At 40.9% G+C, this 23,016-nt stretch overlaps 1 protein-coding gene across 2 annotated transcripts in view; it reads right to left on the bottom strand.

Annotated features, from left to right (window-relative positions):
• The window catches only part of foxj3 (forkhead box J3), a 384,376-nt gene that overhangs the window by 102,794 nt on the left and 258,566 nt on the right, over positions 1–23,016 (bottom strand). Inside the window, exon 3 of one of the 2 annotated variants that reach the window (XM_034166255.1) lies at positions 6,970–7,044. The exons of the other annotated variant lie outside the window; for it this stretch is intronic. Coding sequence (XP_034022146.1) covers positions 6,970–7,044 — 75 coding nt within the window. The remainder of the gene's footprint in view (positions 1–6,969; positions 7,045–23,016) is intronic. 2 annotated transcript variants of the gene reach the window in all.

Raw genomic sequence — 23,016 nt, 5'->3', positions numbered from 1 at the left:
TCAGTGTGGTGCAATGTGCTTCAGCGTGCTCTTAATTTACAAAACATAACATATTAAGACATATACCAGCGTATGCCAGTGTTTTTTAATACAGTTTCCATATGCTGGCTAAATTGTCAAGGTGTGACAGGGCCTTTAAATTTTGGAGGCATTCTGGATCAAGATTTCACTCGTCTTCCATGGCCAAATATCCATCTGTGGTGAAAATTTCATCAAAATGTGTGCAGTAGTTTTGAAGTAATCTGCTAATAGATAGACAGACAACTAAATAAACACTGATGATTTTATTATATCCTTGGCAGACATAATAATTGATATTTCTCTAAGAACTTTTCTGAAAAATAAGAGAGCCCATAGAATGAAGTGTATTTTAAGATGTTTACAGTAAGTGCTGCAAACACAATAGCCTGTGCTTGTTAAATGGTACAATTCTGTTATTTTCACAGCCCAGATACACTACTGTTAATATGAAAAGCAAAGAAGGGTTGGCCTGTATTTGTCAGGGGATTATAATTATAAGTTTTAATATTTGCAAAGTTTGGGGGTCAATTAACATTTTCCTTAGAGGAAAGAATAACTCACAGTACAATAAGCCAAAGATGAACCAACATCTCATAATGATGTAAGCATCATTAAAGTGCAGCAAAATCTTATTATATTTCCCATGATCTCTGCAAGAGACTTCAGTGAACATCAACATGTAAAGGTTGAGACACAGTATTTAAACGTTCTCTGTGTTAAGGTACAGGGGTTAAATGTTTCAAACATTAGGACGTGCAGAAGCAGGGTGGTTTCTCTTTTAATTAGCAGGAAAATGCTTCAAGTTAACACCACTGGGAAAGAAGTTTCTGTATTTCCCAACATCCACCCCTAGAGACTTGGCAGGAAAAAGAATTCATATTAAGTCATTAAATTATTCATAAATATACTGTGGCAACGCCAAGTGAATTGTGTCCACGGAGTCTGGGGCAACAATGCAGCCAAGCCACATTATTCATTATTCTCTGCAGTGTTTCTGTGTAGGCTCTCAGTTGTCCAGGTGGTTTCCATAGTAGAGAAGCTTGAATCTTCGACTGGACTGGGTTGCTTGACGTGAGGACGTTTCGCTTCAAATCACAGAAGCTTCCTCAGCTAAAATTCTTGCTCTGGTAGTCTGACTTCTGTCTTGACTCTTGTAGAGAGATAAACCAGAAGCCAACAAGAGCTGGAGTTTTTAACCTAACCAGACCCTCCTACAGAGAGGCCGACTGCTATAGGCTAGTGACTAAACAATAGCTCTAATTAGCACCTATTGTGCGCTAGTTAGCACTCTCCTAATGATGGGATGGAAGCCTCCCCTGATGGCTCCCCTTGATGATCTCTCCTGATGGACGTGAACTGACTCATTAACCATGAACAAAAGACTGAAACTGCTTTGACCTGAGTACCCCATTGTAAACAGGGGACAAAGCGTTGTCTGAGACCCGCCCCCCGGTTGAGGCTGGGTTTCAACTGTTTACAAAGAATGCTCTCTTGACACCTCTCTCAAACCATTTCTTCTCTCTGGCTAAGATTTTAACTTTCCCTGTCCTCAAAAGTGTGGTTAGTGTCTTTCAGGTGGAGATGAACTGCAGACTGAGGTCCACTGGCGACCTCTCTGACGGTGTGGTATAGACTCTTGTTTAAAGGTTGCTTAGTCTCATCTATGTAGTGTTCATTACAGTTTTCCTGACATCTGATGTAATACACTACATTGCTCTGTTTGTAACTAGGGATCCTGTCCTTAGGGTGAACTAATTTCTGTCTTAAGGTGTTAACCAGTTTAAAGTAAACTGGATTTTGTGCTGTCTGAAGATTCCTGTGTAGTTTTTCCCCTACTCCTGCTAAATAAGGGAGGACACTCCTCTTCTTCTTGTGTCTCTGTCTCCTGTCTATCTGGTCTGTTTGTTTTCTGGGACTTTCTGCACTTTGTCCAGGGGCCATCGTGGGTACCCACATACTGTGAGGGCTTTCCCGTGCAAGTTGTTGTTCTTTAGCCCTTCCCTCTGCAGTTGTGGGCACCTGTATGGCTCTGTGTTGAAGAGTCCTGATCACCCGAGTTGTGTTCAAGGGGTGGTTTGAGCCAAAGAGCAGATATTGGTCAGTGTGAGTGGGTTTTCTGTAAACCTCTGTATGGAGCTGCCTGTTCTCTCCAATCGTAACATCACAGTCCAAGAAGGCTAAATGGTTGTTTCTGGCATCCTCACGTGTGAACTTGATATTGGAATCCACCGAATTATGTGTTCTGTAAAGTCCTCGACCTCCTGTTGCTTGATTTTAACCCATGTGTCATCGACATATCTGAACCAGTGACTGGGAGAGATGCCCCGTGAACAACGTCAAGGCTGTCTTCTCCACTCGCTCCATGTACAGATTGGCACAATGGGGGATACGTGGAGACCACCATGTGGAGAACAGACCACCATGTGGAGAACACACAAGATTTTTGTGAACAAGATCAAGGACCTGCAGCTGGTCCTTGATCAAGGACCTGTAGCTGGAGGCAGATGAAACTATGGTGTTCATTTGATGTGACTTCATTGTTCACCTGCATCCCCACCGCTGAGGCCATCTCAGCTATGAGGCAGAGACTGCTGGAGGATGCGTCTCTACCTGAAAGGACCAAACTCACACCAGACCACATCTGCCAACTCTTGGAGATCTGTCCTTAACACCACATATTTCCTGTTTAGGGGGAATTACTACAGGCAGATCCATGGTTGTGCGATGGGGTCTCCGGTATCCCCATTGTGGCCAATCTGTACATGGAGGAGTGGAGGAAGACAGCCTTGACGTCATTCACGGGCATCTCTCCCAGTCACTGGTTCAGATATGTCGATGACACATGGGTTAAAATCAAGCAACAGGAGGTCGAGGACTTTACAGAACACATCAATTCGGTTGGATTCCAATATCAAGTCTCACACGTGAGGATGCCAGAAGAACGACCAACCATTTAGCCTTCTTGGACTGTGATGTTATGATTGGAGAGAACAGGCAGCTCAGAAGAGGTTTACAGAAAACCCCCTCACACTGACCAATATCTGCTCTTTGGCTCAAACCACCCCTTGAACACAGCTCGGGGTGATCAGGACTCTTCAACACAGAGCCCTACAGGTGCCCACAACTGCAGAGGGAAAGGGCTAAAGAACAAAACTTGTACGGAAAGCCCTCACAGTATGTGGGTACCCCGATGGTCCCTGGACAAAGTGCAGAAGTCCCAGAAAACAAACAGACCAGATAGACAGGAGACGGACACAAGAAGAAGAGGAGGTGTCTCTCCCTTATTTAGCAGGAGTAGGGGAAAAACTACAGAGGATCTTCAGACAGCACAAAATCCCCAGTTTACTTTAAACGGTTAACACCTCTTGAGACAGAAATTAGTTCACCCTAAGGACAGGATCCCTAGTTACAAACAGAGCAATGTAGTGTATTATATCAGATGTCAGGATGTCAACTGTAATGAACACTACATAGGTGAGACTAAGCAACCCTTTAACAAGAGGCTATACCAGCCACCTAGTAGAGAGGTCGCCAGTGGACCTCAGTCTGCAGTTCATCTCCCACCTGAAAGACACTAACCACACGTTTGAGGACAAGGAAGTTAAAATCTTAGCCAGAGAGAAGAAATGGTTTGAGAGACGGTGTCAAGGAAGCATTCTTTGTAAAACAGTTGAAACCCAGCCTCAACCGGGGGGCGTGGTCTCAGATACGCTCTGTCCCCTGTTTACAATGGGGTACTCAGGTCAAAGCAAGTTTCAGTCTTTTGTTCATGGTAATGAGTCATTCACGTCATCAGGAGAGTCGTCAAGGGAGCCATCAGGGGAGGCTTCCATCCCAACATTAGGAGAGTGCTAACTAGCGCACAATAGGTGCTAATTAGAGCTATTTGTTTATGTCACTCGCCTATAGCAGTCGGCTCTCTGTAGGAGGGGTCTGGTTAGGTTTAAAAACTCCAGCTTTTTGTTGGCTTCTGGTTTTATCTTCTCTACAAGAGTCAAGACAGAAGTCAGACTACCAGAGCAAGAATTTTAGCTGAGGAAGCTTCTGTGATTTGAAGCGAAACGTCCTCACGTCAAGCAACCCAGTCCAGTCGAAGATTCAAGCTTCTCTATTATTCTCTGCAGTCATAAAACAAAGGCTGCTGTAAAGATAAAAATACCTTGACAGTAAAATATACTCTACCTGCTTTCATACCATAAGTGACGCAGCTAATTTTCATACTTGACATAAACTGTGTCATGCAGTTCCCCATTTTGGTGTAAATATATTTTGGACAAACAAGTAGGCCGTTTATCATGGCAACTCCAGGCTGAGACATAAGACCAGCAAGAATAAAGATAATGGCACCATTTGCTGACTGCATTTTTACCTCTGAGGTATAGATGTGTTTACATGTATAATAAACTGTCATCTCTTACACCATCTGACAGAGAAAGAGTGAGAGCAACATGACTCTCCTATCTCATCCTACCAGCAGTTCTCATATTCCTGCCACATTACAATATTGATGCAACATATCAAGAGCGGCTAGTGCCTCTTTGAAGTTGTCTTCAGGGGTAAGGCAGTGAGGAAAATTCCAAATTAAACATTAAGGATGCGTGCATGTTGGCCATGCATTTGGAATGGGATCTATACAGCAATAGATTATTTGTATTTAGTGGAGCAGCTCCCTAAAGTGTCAATATCAGAGGATTACAGCAAAACATGAAATTAGTATTCAGTCCCCATCCCCTACACAGCTAGGCACTGTCCTTCATGCATGTGTGTGTGTGTGTAATATTTGTGAGATTCGCCAAGCTTATGCATGGTATGCTCCAAAAGCATGTTGGAGGGAATCTGGGTTAGGCTACATATGGTGATACCTGAAACTCCAGACTGAAAGGCTCCTACTACATCAACTACAGCGGAGCTGCAGATTCTACTTAATAGGTTGATGTCACAAGAGATTATGAAGTAAATCAGTCTGAATAAGAACTGTATGTGGTCCTGCGGAGATTCAAATGTCAAATAACATGCTGAGCCAAACATCAGCATACAAAATAACAGTGAGAACTGAACAGACACAAGAGTGCAACAGCGGTCCAGTTATTCCTGAGGAGCAAGACAGTGGCAAAGATAGTGAACCAGACTTGCGACTGGAGGTTCGCTTTTTCCATCCCCAGACTGTAAATGTGGATATGGACAGTGAATGAGCAGTACTTGTACCACACATACTACTGCCGCTGAGGTGCCCTTGGGTTAAAAAAAAACCCCCCAGATTGAAGGTTCAGTGGGCTGCTACAAATGTGAATGTGTCAGTATGAATATCAAACCTATGCTGCCTATGACATCCCCAAAGGAAATATGGTCTGTCCTGGCTCAAAAGGTGTCAAAAGCTTTATCATACATACGAGTATGGGGCACATTTGAAGTGTCTGAATCCTGGCAGCTCTACCAAAGACAACATGATACACATCAAATACTGTTGTTGTGAATTATTGCAACTGCTGCATTAAAGTGGATATGACACCTAGAAAATTAGGTCAAACTGATATAAATATCTAAATATACATACAGTATAGTAAGTTGAAAGTGGTTTTAATCATTATCACTGAGAAATAAAGTTTGTACAGCTTCTCAAAAGTGTGTCTCTTGGAAAGCGCGTTCCATCAGTGGTCACGTGATGCCGTGACATCACAGCGTGTAGAGTCCCGTCTTTGTCTGTTCGATTAACAACAGGAAAGATGGACCTCAGCATGGACAGTGACGAGATCGAGAACTTTTCTAACTCTTCAAGTGTGCATTGTTTCTGTGAAGAAATCGAGACTGACTCGGATCCTGAGGATGTCGCAGCAGTGATTAGACCCTATAGATGGAGCCGTATCTTTCGGACGAACATTCAAACCAGGAGCATTCTGGAAAATAATGCCGGCGGAGCTTATGGCAGAGCTGAAGCAGAGGCAAGAGACGTGCCAATTCCAATGGATTTTGAAAGACTGCAGAATACGGAATGGTCGGGGAGGCTTTGATTTTTGTTGCTGCTGTTTATAACACTATAATTATAGCATTTTCGATTCAAGTGTCTGTTTACTGCCTTTGTTATTGTTCCTGAGCCGCGATAGTGTAGCTACTACTTGCGGACCACCATCATTAACTTCAGGTTTTTGCCGTTTTCGAGTGCTGGCATTGCATTCATCCGTGTTTAGTTACGTTATTTTCACGAAAGAATAGGAAATAACGGCGAAAGTTCGAAAAAGATGGCCGAAAACACCAATAAACATGCCACCGCTGTTTACTCCGTATTGCACTGATATTTTTTACTAGTTCCTTGACAATTTCAAGATTATTGTGAACATATTATTTGGGATTGACATTTTAGGTGGTCCTTGTGAGCGGTGCGAGAACATGGAGACAGTAGAGGAAAGTGTCTGCTGTCGGGAGCAAATGCGAGTGGAGCGAGCTGCAGCCTGACATTTTGTGCATTGCACAACACTGCAGCTTTTGATCAATCTGCCTGGACTTGAAAAGGCTAAAACCTTTTGCCCTTGTGTTTGTGCAATATGCTGCGACACACTGGTCAGGCATATCGAAAAACAAGTCCCTGAGAGCTGTGTTTAATCAAAGTTTCTGCGGCTAAAAAAGTGTAAACAACAGCCGCCAAGTGCGCAAGCCAATACAGTCCACACGCACGTTTGGTGCTCAGCGGGAAGGTGGTCCACGGGGCGTGCACATTTTTCAGTGGCGGGACGTTCAAATGTTGTATATAACGGGAGAACTGGCGTCCATCTTCCCATAATGCTTAGGTTGACCGAATTACATAACCTTTGTTACATGTAATAAGACTATGTTGTCTTTAAGTGTCATATCCCACATTAAACCCACAGTTAACTATTAACCAACTATTTTTAGTTGTTAATACATCGAAGTATTTTGCTTTATGATTATGTTAGGAATTGGAAATAGTCTCACCTTCCCTGGGTCATCTTTGGAGCGAGGCACTTTGAGGAAACACTTGTTCAGTGACAGATTGTGCCGTATTGAATTCTGTGAAGGCAAAACAGAAGAAAGTGCAAAAGTGAGTGAAGGCACTAAATCCTGTTGGGGTTAGGAATTAGACATTTGTGAGTAAAACAATGAAATATGGTTTGAGACATTTTTTTTATACCTGTCAAAACTGTATTTTAATCCACATAAAGCATCATGGAGAGATCATACTGAATGGTAAGTTGCAAAAGAATACTTTCTATTGGCTTTATCTACAGAAATTACAGTGATCCTTTGACCTGGTTTACCACCACAGAGCAGCATGTTCTTTGTTAAGCAGGAAATGTTTTGACAACTTAAAACATGATTTTAAGTTCATGGCTATGGTGATGGGTACATTGCTGTAGACAGGAGGCTGTAGTAATGGAAACTGATGTCACTGAGCCCACACTTAATAGCCACGTGGGTTCACCTGCACAAAGTTCAATCTCCACAGTTCATTCACAGAGTCTGAAGTATAACGGTATAATCCATGAGCCAGAGGCCAAATTTAACTTAATCAGTACCACTTAAGGGGATGAAAGGACATTTACAATCCAAACTCAACAGCCAACCCAAAACATGTATGGTGGCAGCTACGTAAGGTAGGGGCAATGAAGGATTACACAGGGATCAGCTATTAAAAATGCTCCAATCATATTGGAAACTATACCACATTATTTGTCAGATTACAGGGATTCCAAAAAGGCACAGTTTGGGACTATCTATGACTGAATGATATGGAGTTATGGGGTAAAAACATAAAAACAAAAACAAACAAAAAAAAAAACAAGAAACTAGCAAACAGAACTTTTATGTATTTTCTTTTTTAGGGCAAAGCACGGCTTTACAAAGATCTACCTATCAAAGATAAGTTATCCAAATCCTGTAGTTTATGAATATTCAGAGTCATTAGACAGAATTCTTGACATTCGTTGTTTGAATCTAGCTGCTGAAACCACCGTTCTGGAGGACACTCATTTTGATTAATTTACCATTCTGTAAAATAGTCGATAAATTAATACGTAGTATAATAGTCTTTAGTTGCATCTCTATCAACAAGCACATGCTGATTGTTTAATTTCAACTCTATGTAGAGAGGCAAAGCAACAAAAACTGCCACTGTCCAACTACTGGACCTGACTGCATTTTAAACAGTTATTAGCCTATTTATGCACATAGCTTGAGAGTTTGGATTGTCAGTCAAAAAATTAGGAAGCCCCTCACTCCTAAACAATAAATCACAGTTACATGCCACACCTCTTCCCTAGACTATTGCAGTAATGTAACAACCAAATTGTAGAAACTCGTCGACTCTACTTGGGCATGGAAAACATCATTACTTGCGATCACAAAAAAGGCACAACAGCACAAAAATTGTTGGAATAAATCATTTAGGTTTAGTCACACTTTCAGAGAAGGACAGCCTGTTTCTGTGGTTAATGAATACATGAAATCCAGCCTACAATTGTGTCCAGATTTCATTCTACGCACACACAGAGGAGCTCAATCTGTGCACAAAAGTCACGAGTAAAGAAACTCTTAACAATATCCAACTAACTGTATTTTAGTTGCACAACATATCAAATTCTACAGGCGACAAAAATAGGAGCTGTAAGGAATCCCACACTGGGATGTCTGCTGATATCAAGCCTGATATTAATTAATGCTTCAGTGGGCTCCTGTGGGGACACAAAATAATTATGTAGATCATTCTGAAAGTTGACTCATTGCAGTGTTACAAGCTACTCCACAAGGGTGAAGAGAGAGGTTTATTCAGCTGCTTGATTAGGGAAGTAAGGTGGGTTTAAGTAACCACAAGAGTTGGAGAGTGATGCTCCAGGCCTGGGTTAACCGGTCACAGAAATACTCCCAGAACCAGCTGGAGCTAGTCCAACAGCGCTAAGAGAAGCTAATGGATGCACATGTTTCTGCACTCAACTATACAGAGTGGTACTTGCATATGGCCATACTAATAAGCCATTAAATTTTGTAAGGAGTTTAACAGATCTGAGATATGTAGACAGAGAGAGCGAGGAGAGAGAGAGAGAGGGAGCGCGAGAGGAGAGAGAGCGACAACCCCCACCCACCCAACCATAAGTTGATAGCAAGAACACCTCCAAATGGATGATAATGATGGTGTTAGTGTAATGCTGTTAATCTCGCTGCTTAAATCACTCTGACATGCCCAAGCAATCCAGACTAGGCCTGCACAATATGTGGAAAATCTGCGATGTGCGAGATCACTGTTCAATAATGCGATGGCTAGGGATGGGTATTGATAAGGTTTTATCGATATCGATGCCATTATCGATTCTGCTTATCGATCCGATTCCTTATCGATACCTCGTGAATTCTGTACTAAAAGTAGGCTTTACAGGTTTTCTATGTATTTCCTTGAGTCTTAAAGTAAATAAATATGAGATTAGTCACTGTATCCTTGATCTCAGGACATAAATAAAAATAAACAAAACTGTGTTTCGCTTTGAAGTTATTAATTCAGACTGAATTCTATCGTTCTATCTTGACTTGTCAGAGAGCCGCGCAACGTTTGGAGCTGTGTGAACAGAACGGAGGATGATTCTCGTTTCTTTCTCGCAACGACACAGGAGTCCCAGTTAGTAACTTTAATCTGCACAAAAGTGAATCACAACTCATATTCAGGGATGAAAGTGGTGAAAAACAAAAAAGCTGAAACCCAAAATTAAAAGTGAATCACAACTCATATTCAGGGATGAAAGTGGTTGAAAAACAAAAAAAGCTGAAACCCAAAATTACCCCCCAACACCACCTGCACGAAAATGTTTGAATTCTAGAAGCTCTGAAATGCAATCTGGGACTATTCCAAACAATAAACTGCAGTGAGTGCAGCATCCATTTAGGTGAGAAAAAAAAATACAACTTTCCTTATTCGGATTCATTCCAGTAGTATTCTGCTCTTTCTAGCATGCAGCAGTTTTCTAGTTTGGCAGATAGTTCTGGAGGAAATCACTGAAGAAATTAACAAATTGAAAATATGGTTTGACCGAAACAAACTGTCATTAAACTTAAATAAGACAGGGATGAAATGGAGGTGTGAGAGTCACTAGGTGTTTACAGGAAACACTTCTGTATGTATTTATTTATTTATGTTCATTGTTAATTGCTATTATATATTTTCTGTTGTATTTCTATTCAGGTTATTTTTGTCTCTTTCTCTAAAATTGTATATAATAATCATTAGATTATTAATATATAAGAAAAAATAAATTTAATAATTTTATAATAATAATTTAAAAAATAATTTAATATTACAATTTGAAAACAAATACACCCGAACGTGATGACGGCTGCAATTGCTAAATACTAACTTTTAACATTGAAAATGCCATAGACATAATAATACTCACAGACATATACTCTTTAGGGTTTAGTGGGGGAAAATTAAGCGAAAGAAAGAAAGAAATAAACGAAGCAATCGTCCGAAGCATTGCTTCAATCTGCGAACCACGCTTCGATTAGTTCAAGGTTCAAAGCAAAGCCGCGCTGCAGAAAAGTTGATTAAGGATCCGCTGCAGGGTCTGTAATCAATGTAGAGAAATGATCATTTTCCTGACAAACACCCGCCAAAACAACGGCCACTCTGAAGGACCGATAACAGAATCGTTAAACACAAAGCTTATTGATGTTGGTGGATCGAATCATTTCTTAACGATACCCGAAAGGAACCGGTTCTCGATACCCATCCCTAGCGATGACTATATGAACTGTGATAAATGAAGAAGCATTGATGAACCAACATAATTTTCGTCTCTTCTGTTTCCACAGACATACCACACTTTTACCATAAACACAAATGTTGAACTCCTACTGTCGTCCCACTCAACTCACTGCAAGAACATTGCATGTCAACACTTCAGGGTCAAATCATACCTCACATCATTGCATGTGCAAAGGAAATGATTATAATTGATGATGATGACAACTCTGGATTTACTAGATCTAAGTAAAGAAATGACTAACTCCAAAGTAAAAAAAAAAAAAACATAGTTGGAATATTCATAGATTAAAAAAAGCATTTGATACAATAAATCACAGCATATTAATTAAAAAGCTGGAACGATATGGCATCGGGGGACAGTTTTAAAATGGGCCAAAAGCTATTTAAGCAGCGGGAGACAGTTTGTGAAGTTGGGTGACAGTTCCTCTTCATGCTTGGAGACCAGTTGTAGTGTACCCCAGACCAGAATTTTTCCCCTTAGTTATTAATGACACATGCTAAGTATGTAACTCATTAGAATTCATACTATTTTCCGACAATATCATGACCTTTGTTCTGGGGACAATTTAAGGAAACTACAACCCCTGGCAATAATTATGGAATCACCGGCCTTGGAGGATGTTCATTCAGTTGTTTAATTTTGTAAAAAAAAAGGCAGATCACAGACATGACACAAAACTAAAGTCATTTCAAATGGCAACTTTCTGGCTTTAAGAAACACTAAGAAATCAGGAAAAATAATTGTGGCAGTCAGTAACGGTTACTTTTTTAGACCAAGCAGAAGGAAAAAAATATGGACTCACTCAATTCTGAGGAAAAAATTATGGAATCACCCTGTAAATTTTCATCCCCAAAACTAACACCTGCATCAAATCAGATCTGCTTGTTAGTCTGCATCTAAAAAGGAGTGATCACACCTTGGAGAGCTGTTGCACCAAGTGGACTGACATGAATCATGGCTCCAACACGAGAGATGTCAATTGAAACGATGGAGAGGATTATCAAACTCTTAAAAGAGGGTAAATCATCACTCAATGTTGCAAAAGATGTTGGTTGTTCACAGTCAGCTGTGTCTAAACTCTGGACCAAATACAAACAACATGGGAGGGTTGTTAAAGGCAAACATACTGGTAGACCAAGGAAGACATCAAAGCGTCAAGACAGAAAACAAAGCAATATGTCTCAAAAATCGAAAATGCACAACGAAACAAATGAGGAACAAATGGGAGGAAACTGGAGTCAACGTCTGTGACTGAACTGTAAGAAACCGCCTAAAGGAAATGGGATTTACATACAGAAAAGCTAAGCGAAAGGCATCATTAACACATAAACAGAAAAAAACAGGTTACAATGGGCTAAGGAAAAGCAATCGTGGACAGTGGATGACTAGATGAAAGTCATATTCAGTGATGAATCTCAAATCTGCATTGGGCAAGGTGATGATGCTGGAAGTTTTGTTTGGTGCCGTTCCAATGAGATTTATAAAGATGACTGCCTGAAGAGAACATGTAAATTTCCACAGTCATGATGATATAGGGCTGCATGTCAGGTAAAGGCACTGGGGAGATGGCTGTCATTACATCATCAATAAATGCACAAGTTTACGTTGATATTTTGGACATTTTTCTTATCCCATCAATTGAAAGGATGTTTGGGGATGATGAAATCATTTTTCAAGATGATAATGCATCTTGCCATAGAGCAAAAACTGTGAAACATTCCATGCAAAAAGACACATAGGGTCAATGTCATGGCCTGCAAATAGTCCGGATCTTAATCCAATTGAAAATCTTTGGTGGAAGTTGAAGAAAATGGTCCATGACAAGGCTCCAACCTGCAAAGCTGATCTGGCAACAGCAATCAGAGAAAGTTGGAGCCAGATTGATGAAGAGTACTGTTTGTCACTCATTAAGTCCATGCCTCAGAGACTGCAAGCTGTTATAAAAGCCAGAGGTGGTGCAACAAAATACTAGTGATGTGTTGGAGCATTCTTTTGTTTTTCATGATTCCATAATTTTTTCCTCAGAATTGAGTGATTCCATATTTTTTTCCCTCCGCTTGGTCTAAAAAAGTAACCGTTACTGACTGACAATTTTTTTTCCTGATTTCTTATAGTGTTTCTTAAAGCCAGAAAGTTTCCATTTGAAATGACTTCAGTTTTGTGTCATGTCTGTGATCTGCTTTTTTTCCACAAAATTAAACAACTGAATGAACATCCTCCGAGGCCGGTGATTCCATAATTTTTGCCAGGGGTTGTACTGGAGGAGGTTACAACTGGGATTATTATATGGTATGTGATGTTGCCAACTTCTGATTGGCCCATTCGCCACTTTCTGAGCTGTACCACATGCCGAGTTGACCACTGGTGGAGCTGAGTACACCTCGCGTGCAGCGTAGCGCTAGCCAATCGAGTGATGCCTTCTATCGATAACGACCAATCAGATAACGCGATACAACGCCTACTTTGGCTGTCAGTTTGTTGACAAGATTCTACACGATGCCTGTGCATTATTTCACAAAGACTATCCCTTACTAAGCCCCTTTCACACGGGCCCGCTTCGAGTTACGTTGTGCGTCGTCACGACGACGCCGTGTACACAATGCAGTAAAAACTAAGAGCACAGAAAAAAAAAAAAAACGCTTCTGGCTGCAGCTGCAGCTCCTCGGTCTTCTCTCACAAATGTGTTTAAATACAGTCCATAGAAGTCCTGCTCACAGACTGATTGCCAGAGACAGGACATGTCAAAGTTCAGTAAAAAGTCCGGACATCTCCAGTCCACTCACAGATGATTCTTTCGTGCGCGCACATGTGAACAATTAAAAGAAAAAAAGGCTGCCTGCGCTCCTCGCTCTCCGCAAACTCTCTCATCACTGTGTTAAAGAAAGGACATAAGTCCTGCTCACAGACTGATTGCCAGATACAGGACATGTCCACATCAAGTATAATTCCAGATATCTCTACATTTACTCACAGATGGTTCGTTCGCTCACATGCGCGCGCATCTCACGATCAAAGTAGGAAAGATAAACTATAACAGAACTCAGAGCGCAGACCTGCAGCTCAGCACAAGAACAATATAAACTAAAAGAGGAAATCAGAGGTGCACAGTCTGTTTGTTAGCGCACACCTGACGCAGGACATTCCTGCGTCATCATGACACCACAGGAAGCTCGAGGCAGCCCCGGTGTGAAAGGGCTTTAGAGATTGTGCTCATGAAGTATTTTGGACCTGTTGGTGCAGTATGACAGTAATAATAAAGAGTTGAACTTGAGATTGATTTTTCAGTTTTAGTATGTTTGACAAACTCACAATTTTCTTGTTTACCATATAATAAAACAGTTATAGACTTTTTTTTTTCGGTGTACCCTTGATTATGCGGACCTGGTCAGGATGGGGTTCACCTCGGCCAAGATCTCGGTGAACCCCGAATTTAAGCATATTTAATTTAAGCGTACACCGAAATCAAAAGTCTATAATGTATATAATTAAGCTTGTAATAAATGATCACTAAGTTAACCATGCAAATAAACATTCAAATAGATGGGATTAATAGCAAAAGAGTTAAGGAAATTAAATTTCTTGGGATAAAATATCGATGATAAACTTACCTTGAATCCACATGTAAGACACATACACTCCAAAGTATCAAAAAATATTGCAATAATAATAAGCAAAGTAAAATAGTTTCTAGACGATAGTTCACTCCTGCTCACTGGTTTCACCCTATTTTGGTGCTGAGGTGTGGGGAAACACCTATAAAAGTACACCACAATCTACTCTCCAAAGAGAGCAATAAGAAATATCCACAACACAGGTCACCTGGATTACACAAACCTATGATTTTTTTTTACTCTAAAATTCTTAAATTTGCACACCTTGTTGACTTTCAAACTGTGGAGATATTGTTTAGAGCAAAATAAATAAATAAATGTATGAATTGCCAGCGGCTGAAATGGGCTTCCTCAGGAGGGTGGCTGGTGTCTCCCTTACAGATAGGGTGCGGAGTTCAGTCATCCGTGGGGAGCTCGGAGTAGAGGTGTTGCTCCTTGGCATTGAAAGGAGCCAGCTGAGGTGGTTCGGGCATCTGGTAAGGATGCCTCCTGGGTGCCTCCCTAGGGAGGTGTTCCAGACACGTCCATCTGGGAGGAGACCCCGGTGAAGACCCAGGACTAGGTGGAGAGATTATATCTCCACACTGGCCTGGGAACGCCTCGGCATCCCCCAGTCAGTGGTGGTCAATGTGGCACGGGAAAGGGAAGTCTGGGGTCCCCTGCTGGAGCTGTTGCCCCCGCGACCCGAACCCAGAAAAGCAGTTGAAGATGAGCGAGTATGAATAGCCACAAAATATTACAAAACTGTTCATGGTAGGAGAGAAGGGTTATAGTTTAAGGGGTTCACTTAATTTTAAATACAGAAGGTTGCACACAACTATGAAAAGTTTTTGTATTTCAGTTTGTGGGGTGAGACTATGGAACAGTTTGAATGAGGAGCTAAAGGGATGTCCAAGCATGATGCACTTTAAAAGGTTGTACTAAAATATGATATTCACAGGTTCCAGGTAAAAAGGTGTATAAAGATAATGGCCTGTTTACTGAGCATTTCTTTGGTGTATTTATTTTTTACTTATGTAAATATTCATTTGCTTTGTTGGTTTATCATATATTCAATTGTGTTTTTTGTTTAATTTTTTTCTGCTCCCACTTTTTTTTTCCATTATGTTATTATTTAGGAAATGGGATGTTTAGTTGAATCAGATTACGGAGAAGGGGTGGGGCTATACAGCGTCGGTGCACAGCCATTTTCAGATCTCTCCAGAGATGTTCAATCAAATTCAGGTCTGGGCTCTGGATGGACCACTCAAGGACATAAATAGTTGTCCTGAAACCACACCTTTGATATCTTGGCTGTCTGCTTAGGGTCACTGTCCTGCTGAAAGATGAACCATCACCCCAGTCTGAGGTCAGGAGGACTCTGGAGCAGGTTTTCATCCAGGATGTCTCTGTACATTGCTGTATTCATCTTTCCCTCAATCCTGGCTAGTCTCCCAGTTCCTGCCACTGAAAAACTTCCCCACAGCATGATACTGCCACCACCATATTCCACTGTAGGGATGGTGACTGGTTTCCTCCAAACATAACACCTGATATTCACACCAAAGAGTTCTATCTTTGTCTCATCAGATGAGAGAATTTTGTTTCTCATGGTCTGAGAGTCCTTCAGGTGCCTTTTGGCAAACTCCAGGTGGGCTGCCATGAGGCTTTTACTAAGGAGTGGCTTCCATCTGGTGAGTTTACCATACAGGCCTGATTGGTGGATTGCTACAGAGATGGTTGTCCTTCTGGAAGGTTCTCCTCTCTCCACAGAGGAAAGCTTGAGCTCTGACAGAGTGACCATCAAGTTCTAGGTCACCTCCCTGACTAAAGTCCTTCTCTTCCCAATTGGTCAGCTTAGATGGGCGGCCAGCTCCAGGAAAAGTCCTGGTGGAGCCGACCTTCCATTTACAGATAATGGAGGCCACTGCACTCATTGGAACATTCAAAGCAGCAGAAATGTTTCTATACCCTTCCCAGATTTGTGCCTCGAGACAATCTTGTCTCAGAGGTCTACAGACAATTCCTTTGACTTCATGCTTGGTTTGTACTCTGGCATGCACTGTAAACTGTGTGCCCTTATATGTAGACAGGTGTGTGCCTTTCCAAATCATTTCCAATCAACTGAATTGACTCCAAGTGGACTCCAATTAAGCTGTAGAAACATCTCAAGGATGATCAGTGGAAACAGGATGCACCTGGGCTTAATTTTGAGCTTCATAGCAAAGGCTGTGAATACTCATGTATAATAAATTTGCAAAAATCTAAAAAACATTTTTCACATTGTCATTGTGGGGTACTATGTGTAGAATTTTAAGGAAAAAAATAATTTCAACCATTTTGGAATAAGCCTGTAACATAAAAAGTGGAAAAAGTGAAGCGCTGTGAATGTATTCCGGAGGCACTGTATACGTTTATGATTTCAGCCCACACCTTTCGACATGTGAACTCTGCAACATGCAGGTACTTGCTTGACTGTTTTGTTGTATTTTTTTCTCCTCACTTTTTAATCTGTTTACATTTAAAATAAAGATTTCATTCATTCATTCATGCATTATTATTCATTGTGTCTTAGGCAGTCTTTTCCAATATCATGCAAGCTCATATCACACTGACTATGTCAATGCGATTAATTGTGCAACATTAATCCAGACATCTAATACTATTCTCAACAGAAAAAATGCATGGGAAACTGGTACCATAGTCAAAGTAACCCACCAGCTGAAGTTCTGGTGCCATTCACAGTGAATATTTTCGCTTTGAGAGCCTGTTCTATTTCTACGTGTGTCTATGAGAAAGCAATGCAAGTCTCCGATTTTTGAAGAGTGTGACCATGAAGACTTAATGATGAAGGGGTGGCAGGATAGAGATCTCAACTTCCCTTGTCTGTGTGAGGGAAAATGGAAACCACAAGGTGACAGCCAATCAGAGTAAAGATATCAGCTGGCTGCTCACTCAAACAAAATACACCGGACAATGCTCTGAAACAGCTTAATTCTGTATAAATTTAATACGTTTCTCATATATTTTGTAAATGTTCACAAGAAAACCACTTCTAAATCTGAAATTGCTGTTTTTGAAATCAGATAACACTTCAAAAGTGATTTATAAGACATCTTACAAATGTTCACATGCACACCCGGGACCACAGATTAAGCAAGTGGATCAAAAACTGTGAAAACATTCCTTGCAAAAAGACACATAGGGTCAATGTCATGGTCTGCAAATAGTCCGGATCTTAATCCAATTGAAAATCTTAGGTGGAAGTTGAAGAAAATGGTCCATGACAAGGCTCCAACCTGCAAAGCTGATCTGGCAACAGCAATCAGAGAAAGTTGTGGCCAGATTGATGAAGAGTACTGTTTGTCACTCATTAAGTCCATGCCTCAGAGATTGCAAGCTGTTATAAAAGCCAGAGGTGGTGCAACAAAATACTAGTGATGTGTTGGAGCGTTCTTTTGTTTTTCATGATTGCATAATTTTTTCCTCAGAACTGAGTGATTCCATTTTTTCCCCCCTCTGCTTGGTCTAAAAAAGTAACCGTTACTGACTGCCAAAATTTTTTTTCCTGATTTCTTGTAGTGTTTCTTAAAGCCAGAAAGTTGCCATTTGAAATTACTTTAGTTTTGTGTCATGTCTGTGATCTGCTTTTTTTCTACAAAATTAAACAACTGAATGAACATCCTCCGAGGCCGGTGATTCCATAATTTTTGCCAGGGGTTGTAATCTCAAAACCTCAGGCATGTGTACACGTGTAGATAAAATGAGGACAAGAAAATATTTGCTATGGAATTAAAAAAAGCCTCAGCATATTTCTGGGTCTTGTCTAAGGGCCATTGTGCATTTATACAGTGAAGAGCTTTTGGCTGAATGTGAGCAGATATGTATGGCCCTACACACTTCAGAATTCAGTGTGCTTCCTCCAGCAAACAATCACATCCTCAATATGTGCCTGAGAACTGGTTCCATACACTCCCATACTACCTTTATCGTGCTTCACAGATGAGATGTGTGTTTTGGATCATAAGAAATTCATCTGATTCGCCATACTGGCTTTTTCAACATCATGCTGGTGTGCATTCATCATTGTCCTTCAGCCTAACGCTAGCATGAGTTATTGGCAGCGACAGCTTGGCCTAGCTGCTTCATGACAACTGCTAAATCGACTTACTTGATGATACATACACTTGCCTTCAATTACTGTTGTTTTGTTTGTTTTTATTTTTGTTTGTTTTTTACATGATATTGCACTGATGCTGCTGTGCAGTAGCAGAGATTCAATGTGGGCGGAGCCAGACAGCTCAGCCACATGTGCATGTGTCTCTCTCTCTCACACACACACACACACACACACACACACACACACACACACACACACACACACACACACACACACACACACACACACACACACACACACACACACACACACACACACACACACACACACACACACACACACACAGTGTGCGACACTAAAGCAGGTGAAGTGAAAATAAGATTAAAGATTCATCATTCAATGGTTTATTGTCATATGTACAAAGTATGGACTACAGAGTACAGTGAAATTCTTACCTGAATGCCTGATTCACAGACTAGACCATTAAAAAGCAGTACAACATTACAGTAAATACAATGAAATATGTCAGAGGGCTGACGCGTACCTGTGTGCTCTACACACCACACTATAAACATACAATTAGACAAACTCCTACTGCTGTCATCAACCCCTCTGTGTCAAAGTTTCAACATTAGCAAGGCCAGACAGCTCAGTGTGATAACGTGTTACTTGACATTAATAGATGACAACAGAATTCCAATGAGAATGTTTGAAAGAAGAATTTGAAATTATCTCTGATTAAAAGTCGCACTCGAGAGCTTCACGGATGGAGGAACGCTTTGGGTTTAAGCCAAATAAGAGAGGAGAGCGCATTAAGGTGAATAAGCTGGTAAACCAACTGTTTAAAGCTCCTTTGTTTACTTCAGTGCAATATTTGTTAGATCCCATGAGCCAATTTATTAGGTGTTTATTTATGCTTTATTTATTTGGGATATTTTAATATTCATTGTCTGAATAGTGTTACGAATTACAAGTTCATTATTCAAAGGCTTGCATTATCAGTTGCATAAAACAATTGAACATGAATAGTGGTAGAGAAAGGCCTGCACCCTGATCCTGTCAGTTGCACTTTGTACTGAGTACTGTGATGGCCTCATCACATTTAAACATTAAGGGCCTGTCACAGTGGCGTATTCGTAGAGCTGCTCATTGCAGCGTTGTGTTTCATTTAAATACGCCTGAAATACGCGCGTAGTCAGCCTTTAACAGTGTTCGTTCATACTTGCAGCTGCGTGTGTTCGCATTTCAATATGTGCACACAGTCGCGTGTTCCATGCTGCACCAGTTTCAGTGCTATTTTCTGCCTCTGTGGAAGTGCGCTTTGTTGTCTACTGCATGGTGTGGTGCGGCTCAAAAACAGAGTAATTTAAAATTATTATTATTATCATTATTTTTTTTTTATGCAGCGAGTGCGCGTTTATTTTAGATTCACAGCTCTTTTCAGCTTTGATCAGACTGATCGATCAGGGCGTTTGATGAGTGCACCGACATAAAGCGAGTACGCGTTTATTTTAAAGAGTCACAGCACTTTTCAGCTTTGATCAGACTGATCGATCAGGGTGTTTGATGAGTGCACCGACATGCAGTGAGTGCGCGTTTATTTTAAAGAGTCACAGCTCTGATTAGACACACACACAGAGAGAGAGAGAGAGAGAGCACGAGAGAGAGCTTTTATTTTAAGGAGTCTGATAGAGGAGAGACTCAGACTCCTCAAAAGAAAACCGCTCTCTTTCTCTCGCGCGAGAGAGCGCTTTTATGAAACGATGCGACACAGTGAAACAGTCCTCATATAATTAGTCCTGTATGATAAAGTAAAGCAATGATCTTGCAGTATTTATAGCTCCAGAAGAACAACAGGGAGATGTGAGGTGGTGTACAGTACCGTGTTGAAGCGTGGACAGGCTCACAATAGAGGACAGTAGCACGGCGCTGCGTGTACTCGTGTGAAGGCTCCATGCTGTGCTGTACGCCGAAGAAAATTAAACAGGTTTAATTTCTTCCGTCCTACGCGCGTAGCCCTCAACATACTGCTACGTATTGAGAAAAAACTCCACGTGAAGTGGGCGGAGAGCTGCTCATTACAGCGTAGACAATACGCTGTAATAAGCAGCTCTACGAATACGCCACTGTGACAGGCCCTTTAGTGCAAATGAATAAAACAATGTGAACACTGTATAGTCATACATAGTGGATAGTAACAAACACATAAGAGGTTCCACTTTGCAAGACAATGGTACTTCAAACCCAGAGAGATAATGAGAATGACTGTGTCAAGCTGTACAATGCCATACACACTTGAGTACATTAAACTGTTTTTTTCTGCACATGCTCTGTGTGTGTGTGTGTGTGTGTGTGTGTGTGTGTGTGTGTGTGTGTGTGTGTGTGTGTGTGTGTGTGTGTGTGTGTGTGTGTGTGTGTGTGTGTGTGTGTGTGTGTGTGTGTGTGCGTGCTAGTTGATGCTACAAGAGCACAAGCAGTCGAGCCTGCACACAAAGGTGGCTCTGTCCATTATGTGCCTTCTGTTGGGCCTTAAATCATTGATACAGTCAGGCAGCCAAGACTCACTGCTACATTAGAAGTTTACGTTTTAATGAACTCTGTCTGCCTGCACTCTTGGTGAAAGGCCCTGTGCTCACTGTGTCCCACATTCAAGCAGACAAAGTCTTTCCTCTCCTTAATACACACTTGTGGCGTGACACCAAAACACTGTGGGTCATTCACACATTTGCAGGCAGAGTGACAAACCAAAACAGACAAAGATATTTACAAAGGTTATGGAAGAAGGGAGTTGGTGTATTTGATAGAACAGTGTGTTTGGTTGCGTTAAAAAACAACACGAAGGGCCAATTACAAAGCTGCTTTTCAATGGCATGTCTATGTTGGAGTGGGGGCCTGCCACACTAATTGATTACACGTATTATATATTGGTGATAGTTAATCTTTTGGGTTGAAATACCTGAATTCAACTGTTCAACCTCTGTATTGATGGGCATATTTATACATGTAATTGACAAATATTATGAAAAGAAAAAATCCAATTACCTGCCCTTGAAGATGTCAGATGCCTTCGTATGGTGTGCCCCTACTGTGCAAAACTTTACTACAACCCCTGGCAAAAATTATGGAATCACCAGCCTCGGAGGATGTTCATTCAGTTGTTCAATTTTGTAGAAAAAAAGCAGATCACAGACATGACACAAAACTAAAGTCATTTCAAATGGGAACTTTCTAGCTTTAAGAAACACTATAAGAAATCAGGAAAAAAAATTGTGGCAGTCAGTAACAGTTACTTTTTTAGACCAAGCAGAGGGAAAAAAAATATGGACTCACTCAATTCTGAGGAAAAAATTATGGAATCATGAAAAACAAAAGAACGCTCCAACACATCACTAGTATTTTGTTGCACCACCTCTGGCTTTTATAACAACTTGCAGTCTCTGAGGCATGGACTTAATGAGTGACAAACAGTACTCTTCATCAATCTGGCTCCAACTTTCTCTGATTGCTGTTGCCAGATCAGCTTTGCAGGTTGGAGCCTTGTCATGGACCATTTTCTTCAACTTCCACCAAAGATTTTCAATTGGACTAAGATCCGGACTATTTGCAGGCCATGACATTGACCCTATGTGTCTTTTTGCAAGGAATGTTTTCACAGTTTTTGCTCTATGGCAAGATGCATTATCATCTTGAAAAATGATTTCATCATCTCCAAACATCTTTTCAATTGATGGGATAAGAAAAGTGTCCAAAATATCAACGTAAACTTGTGCATTTATTGATGATGTAATGACAGCCATCTCCCCAGTGCCTTTACCTGACATGCAGCCCCATATCATCAATGACTGTGGAAATTTACATGTTCTCTTCAGGCAGTCATCTTTATAAATCTCTCTTCAGGCAGTCATCTTTATAAATCTCATTGGAACGGCACCAAACAAAAGTTCCAGCATCATCACCTTGCCCAATGCAGATTCGAGATTCATCACTGAATATGACTTTCATCCAGTCATCCACAGTCCACGACTGCTTTTCCTTAGCCCATTGTAGCCTTGTTTTTTTCTGTTTAGGTGTTAATGATGGCTTTCATTTTGCTTTTCTGTATGTAAATCCCATTTCCTTTAGGTGGTTTCTTACAGTTCGGTCACAGACGTTGACTCTAGTTTCCTCCCATTCATTCCTCATTTGTTTCGTTGTGCGTTTTCGATTTTTGAGACATATTGCTTTAAGTTTTCTGTCTTGACGCTTTGATGTGTTCCTTGGTCTACCAGTATGTTTGCCTTTAACAACCATCCCATGCTGTTTGTATTTGGTCCAGACTTTAGACACAGCTGACTGTGAACAACTTTTGCAACATTGCGTGATGATTTACCATCTTTTAAGAGTTTGATAATCCTCTCCTTTGTTTCAATTGACATCTCTCATGTTGGAGCCATGATTCATGTCAGTCCACTTGGTGCAACAGCTCTCCAAGGTGTGATCACTCCTTTTTAGATGTAGAATAATGAGCAGATCTGATTTGATG

This window comes from Thalassophryne amazonica, chromosome 3, assembly GCF_902500255.1.
Source record: "Thalassophryne amazonica chromosome 3, fThaAma1.1, whole genome shotgun sequence".
Classification (NCBI taxonomy): domain Eukaryota; kingdom Metazoa; phylum Chordata; class Actinopteri; order Batrachoidiformes; family Batrachoididae; genus Thalassophryne; species Thalassophryne amazonica.
This window is presented reverse-complemented; position numbering and strand designations above follow the sequence as displayed.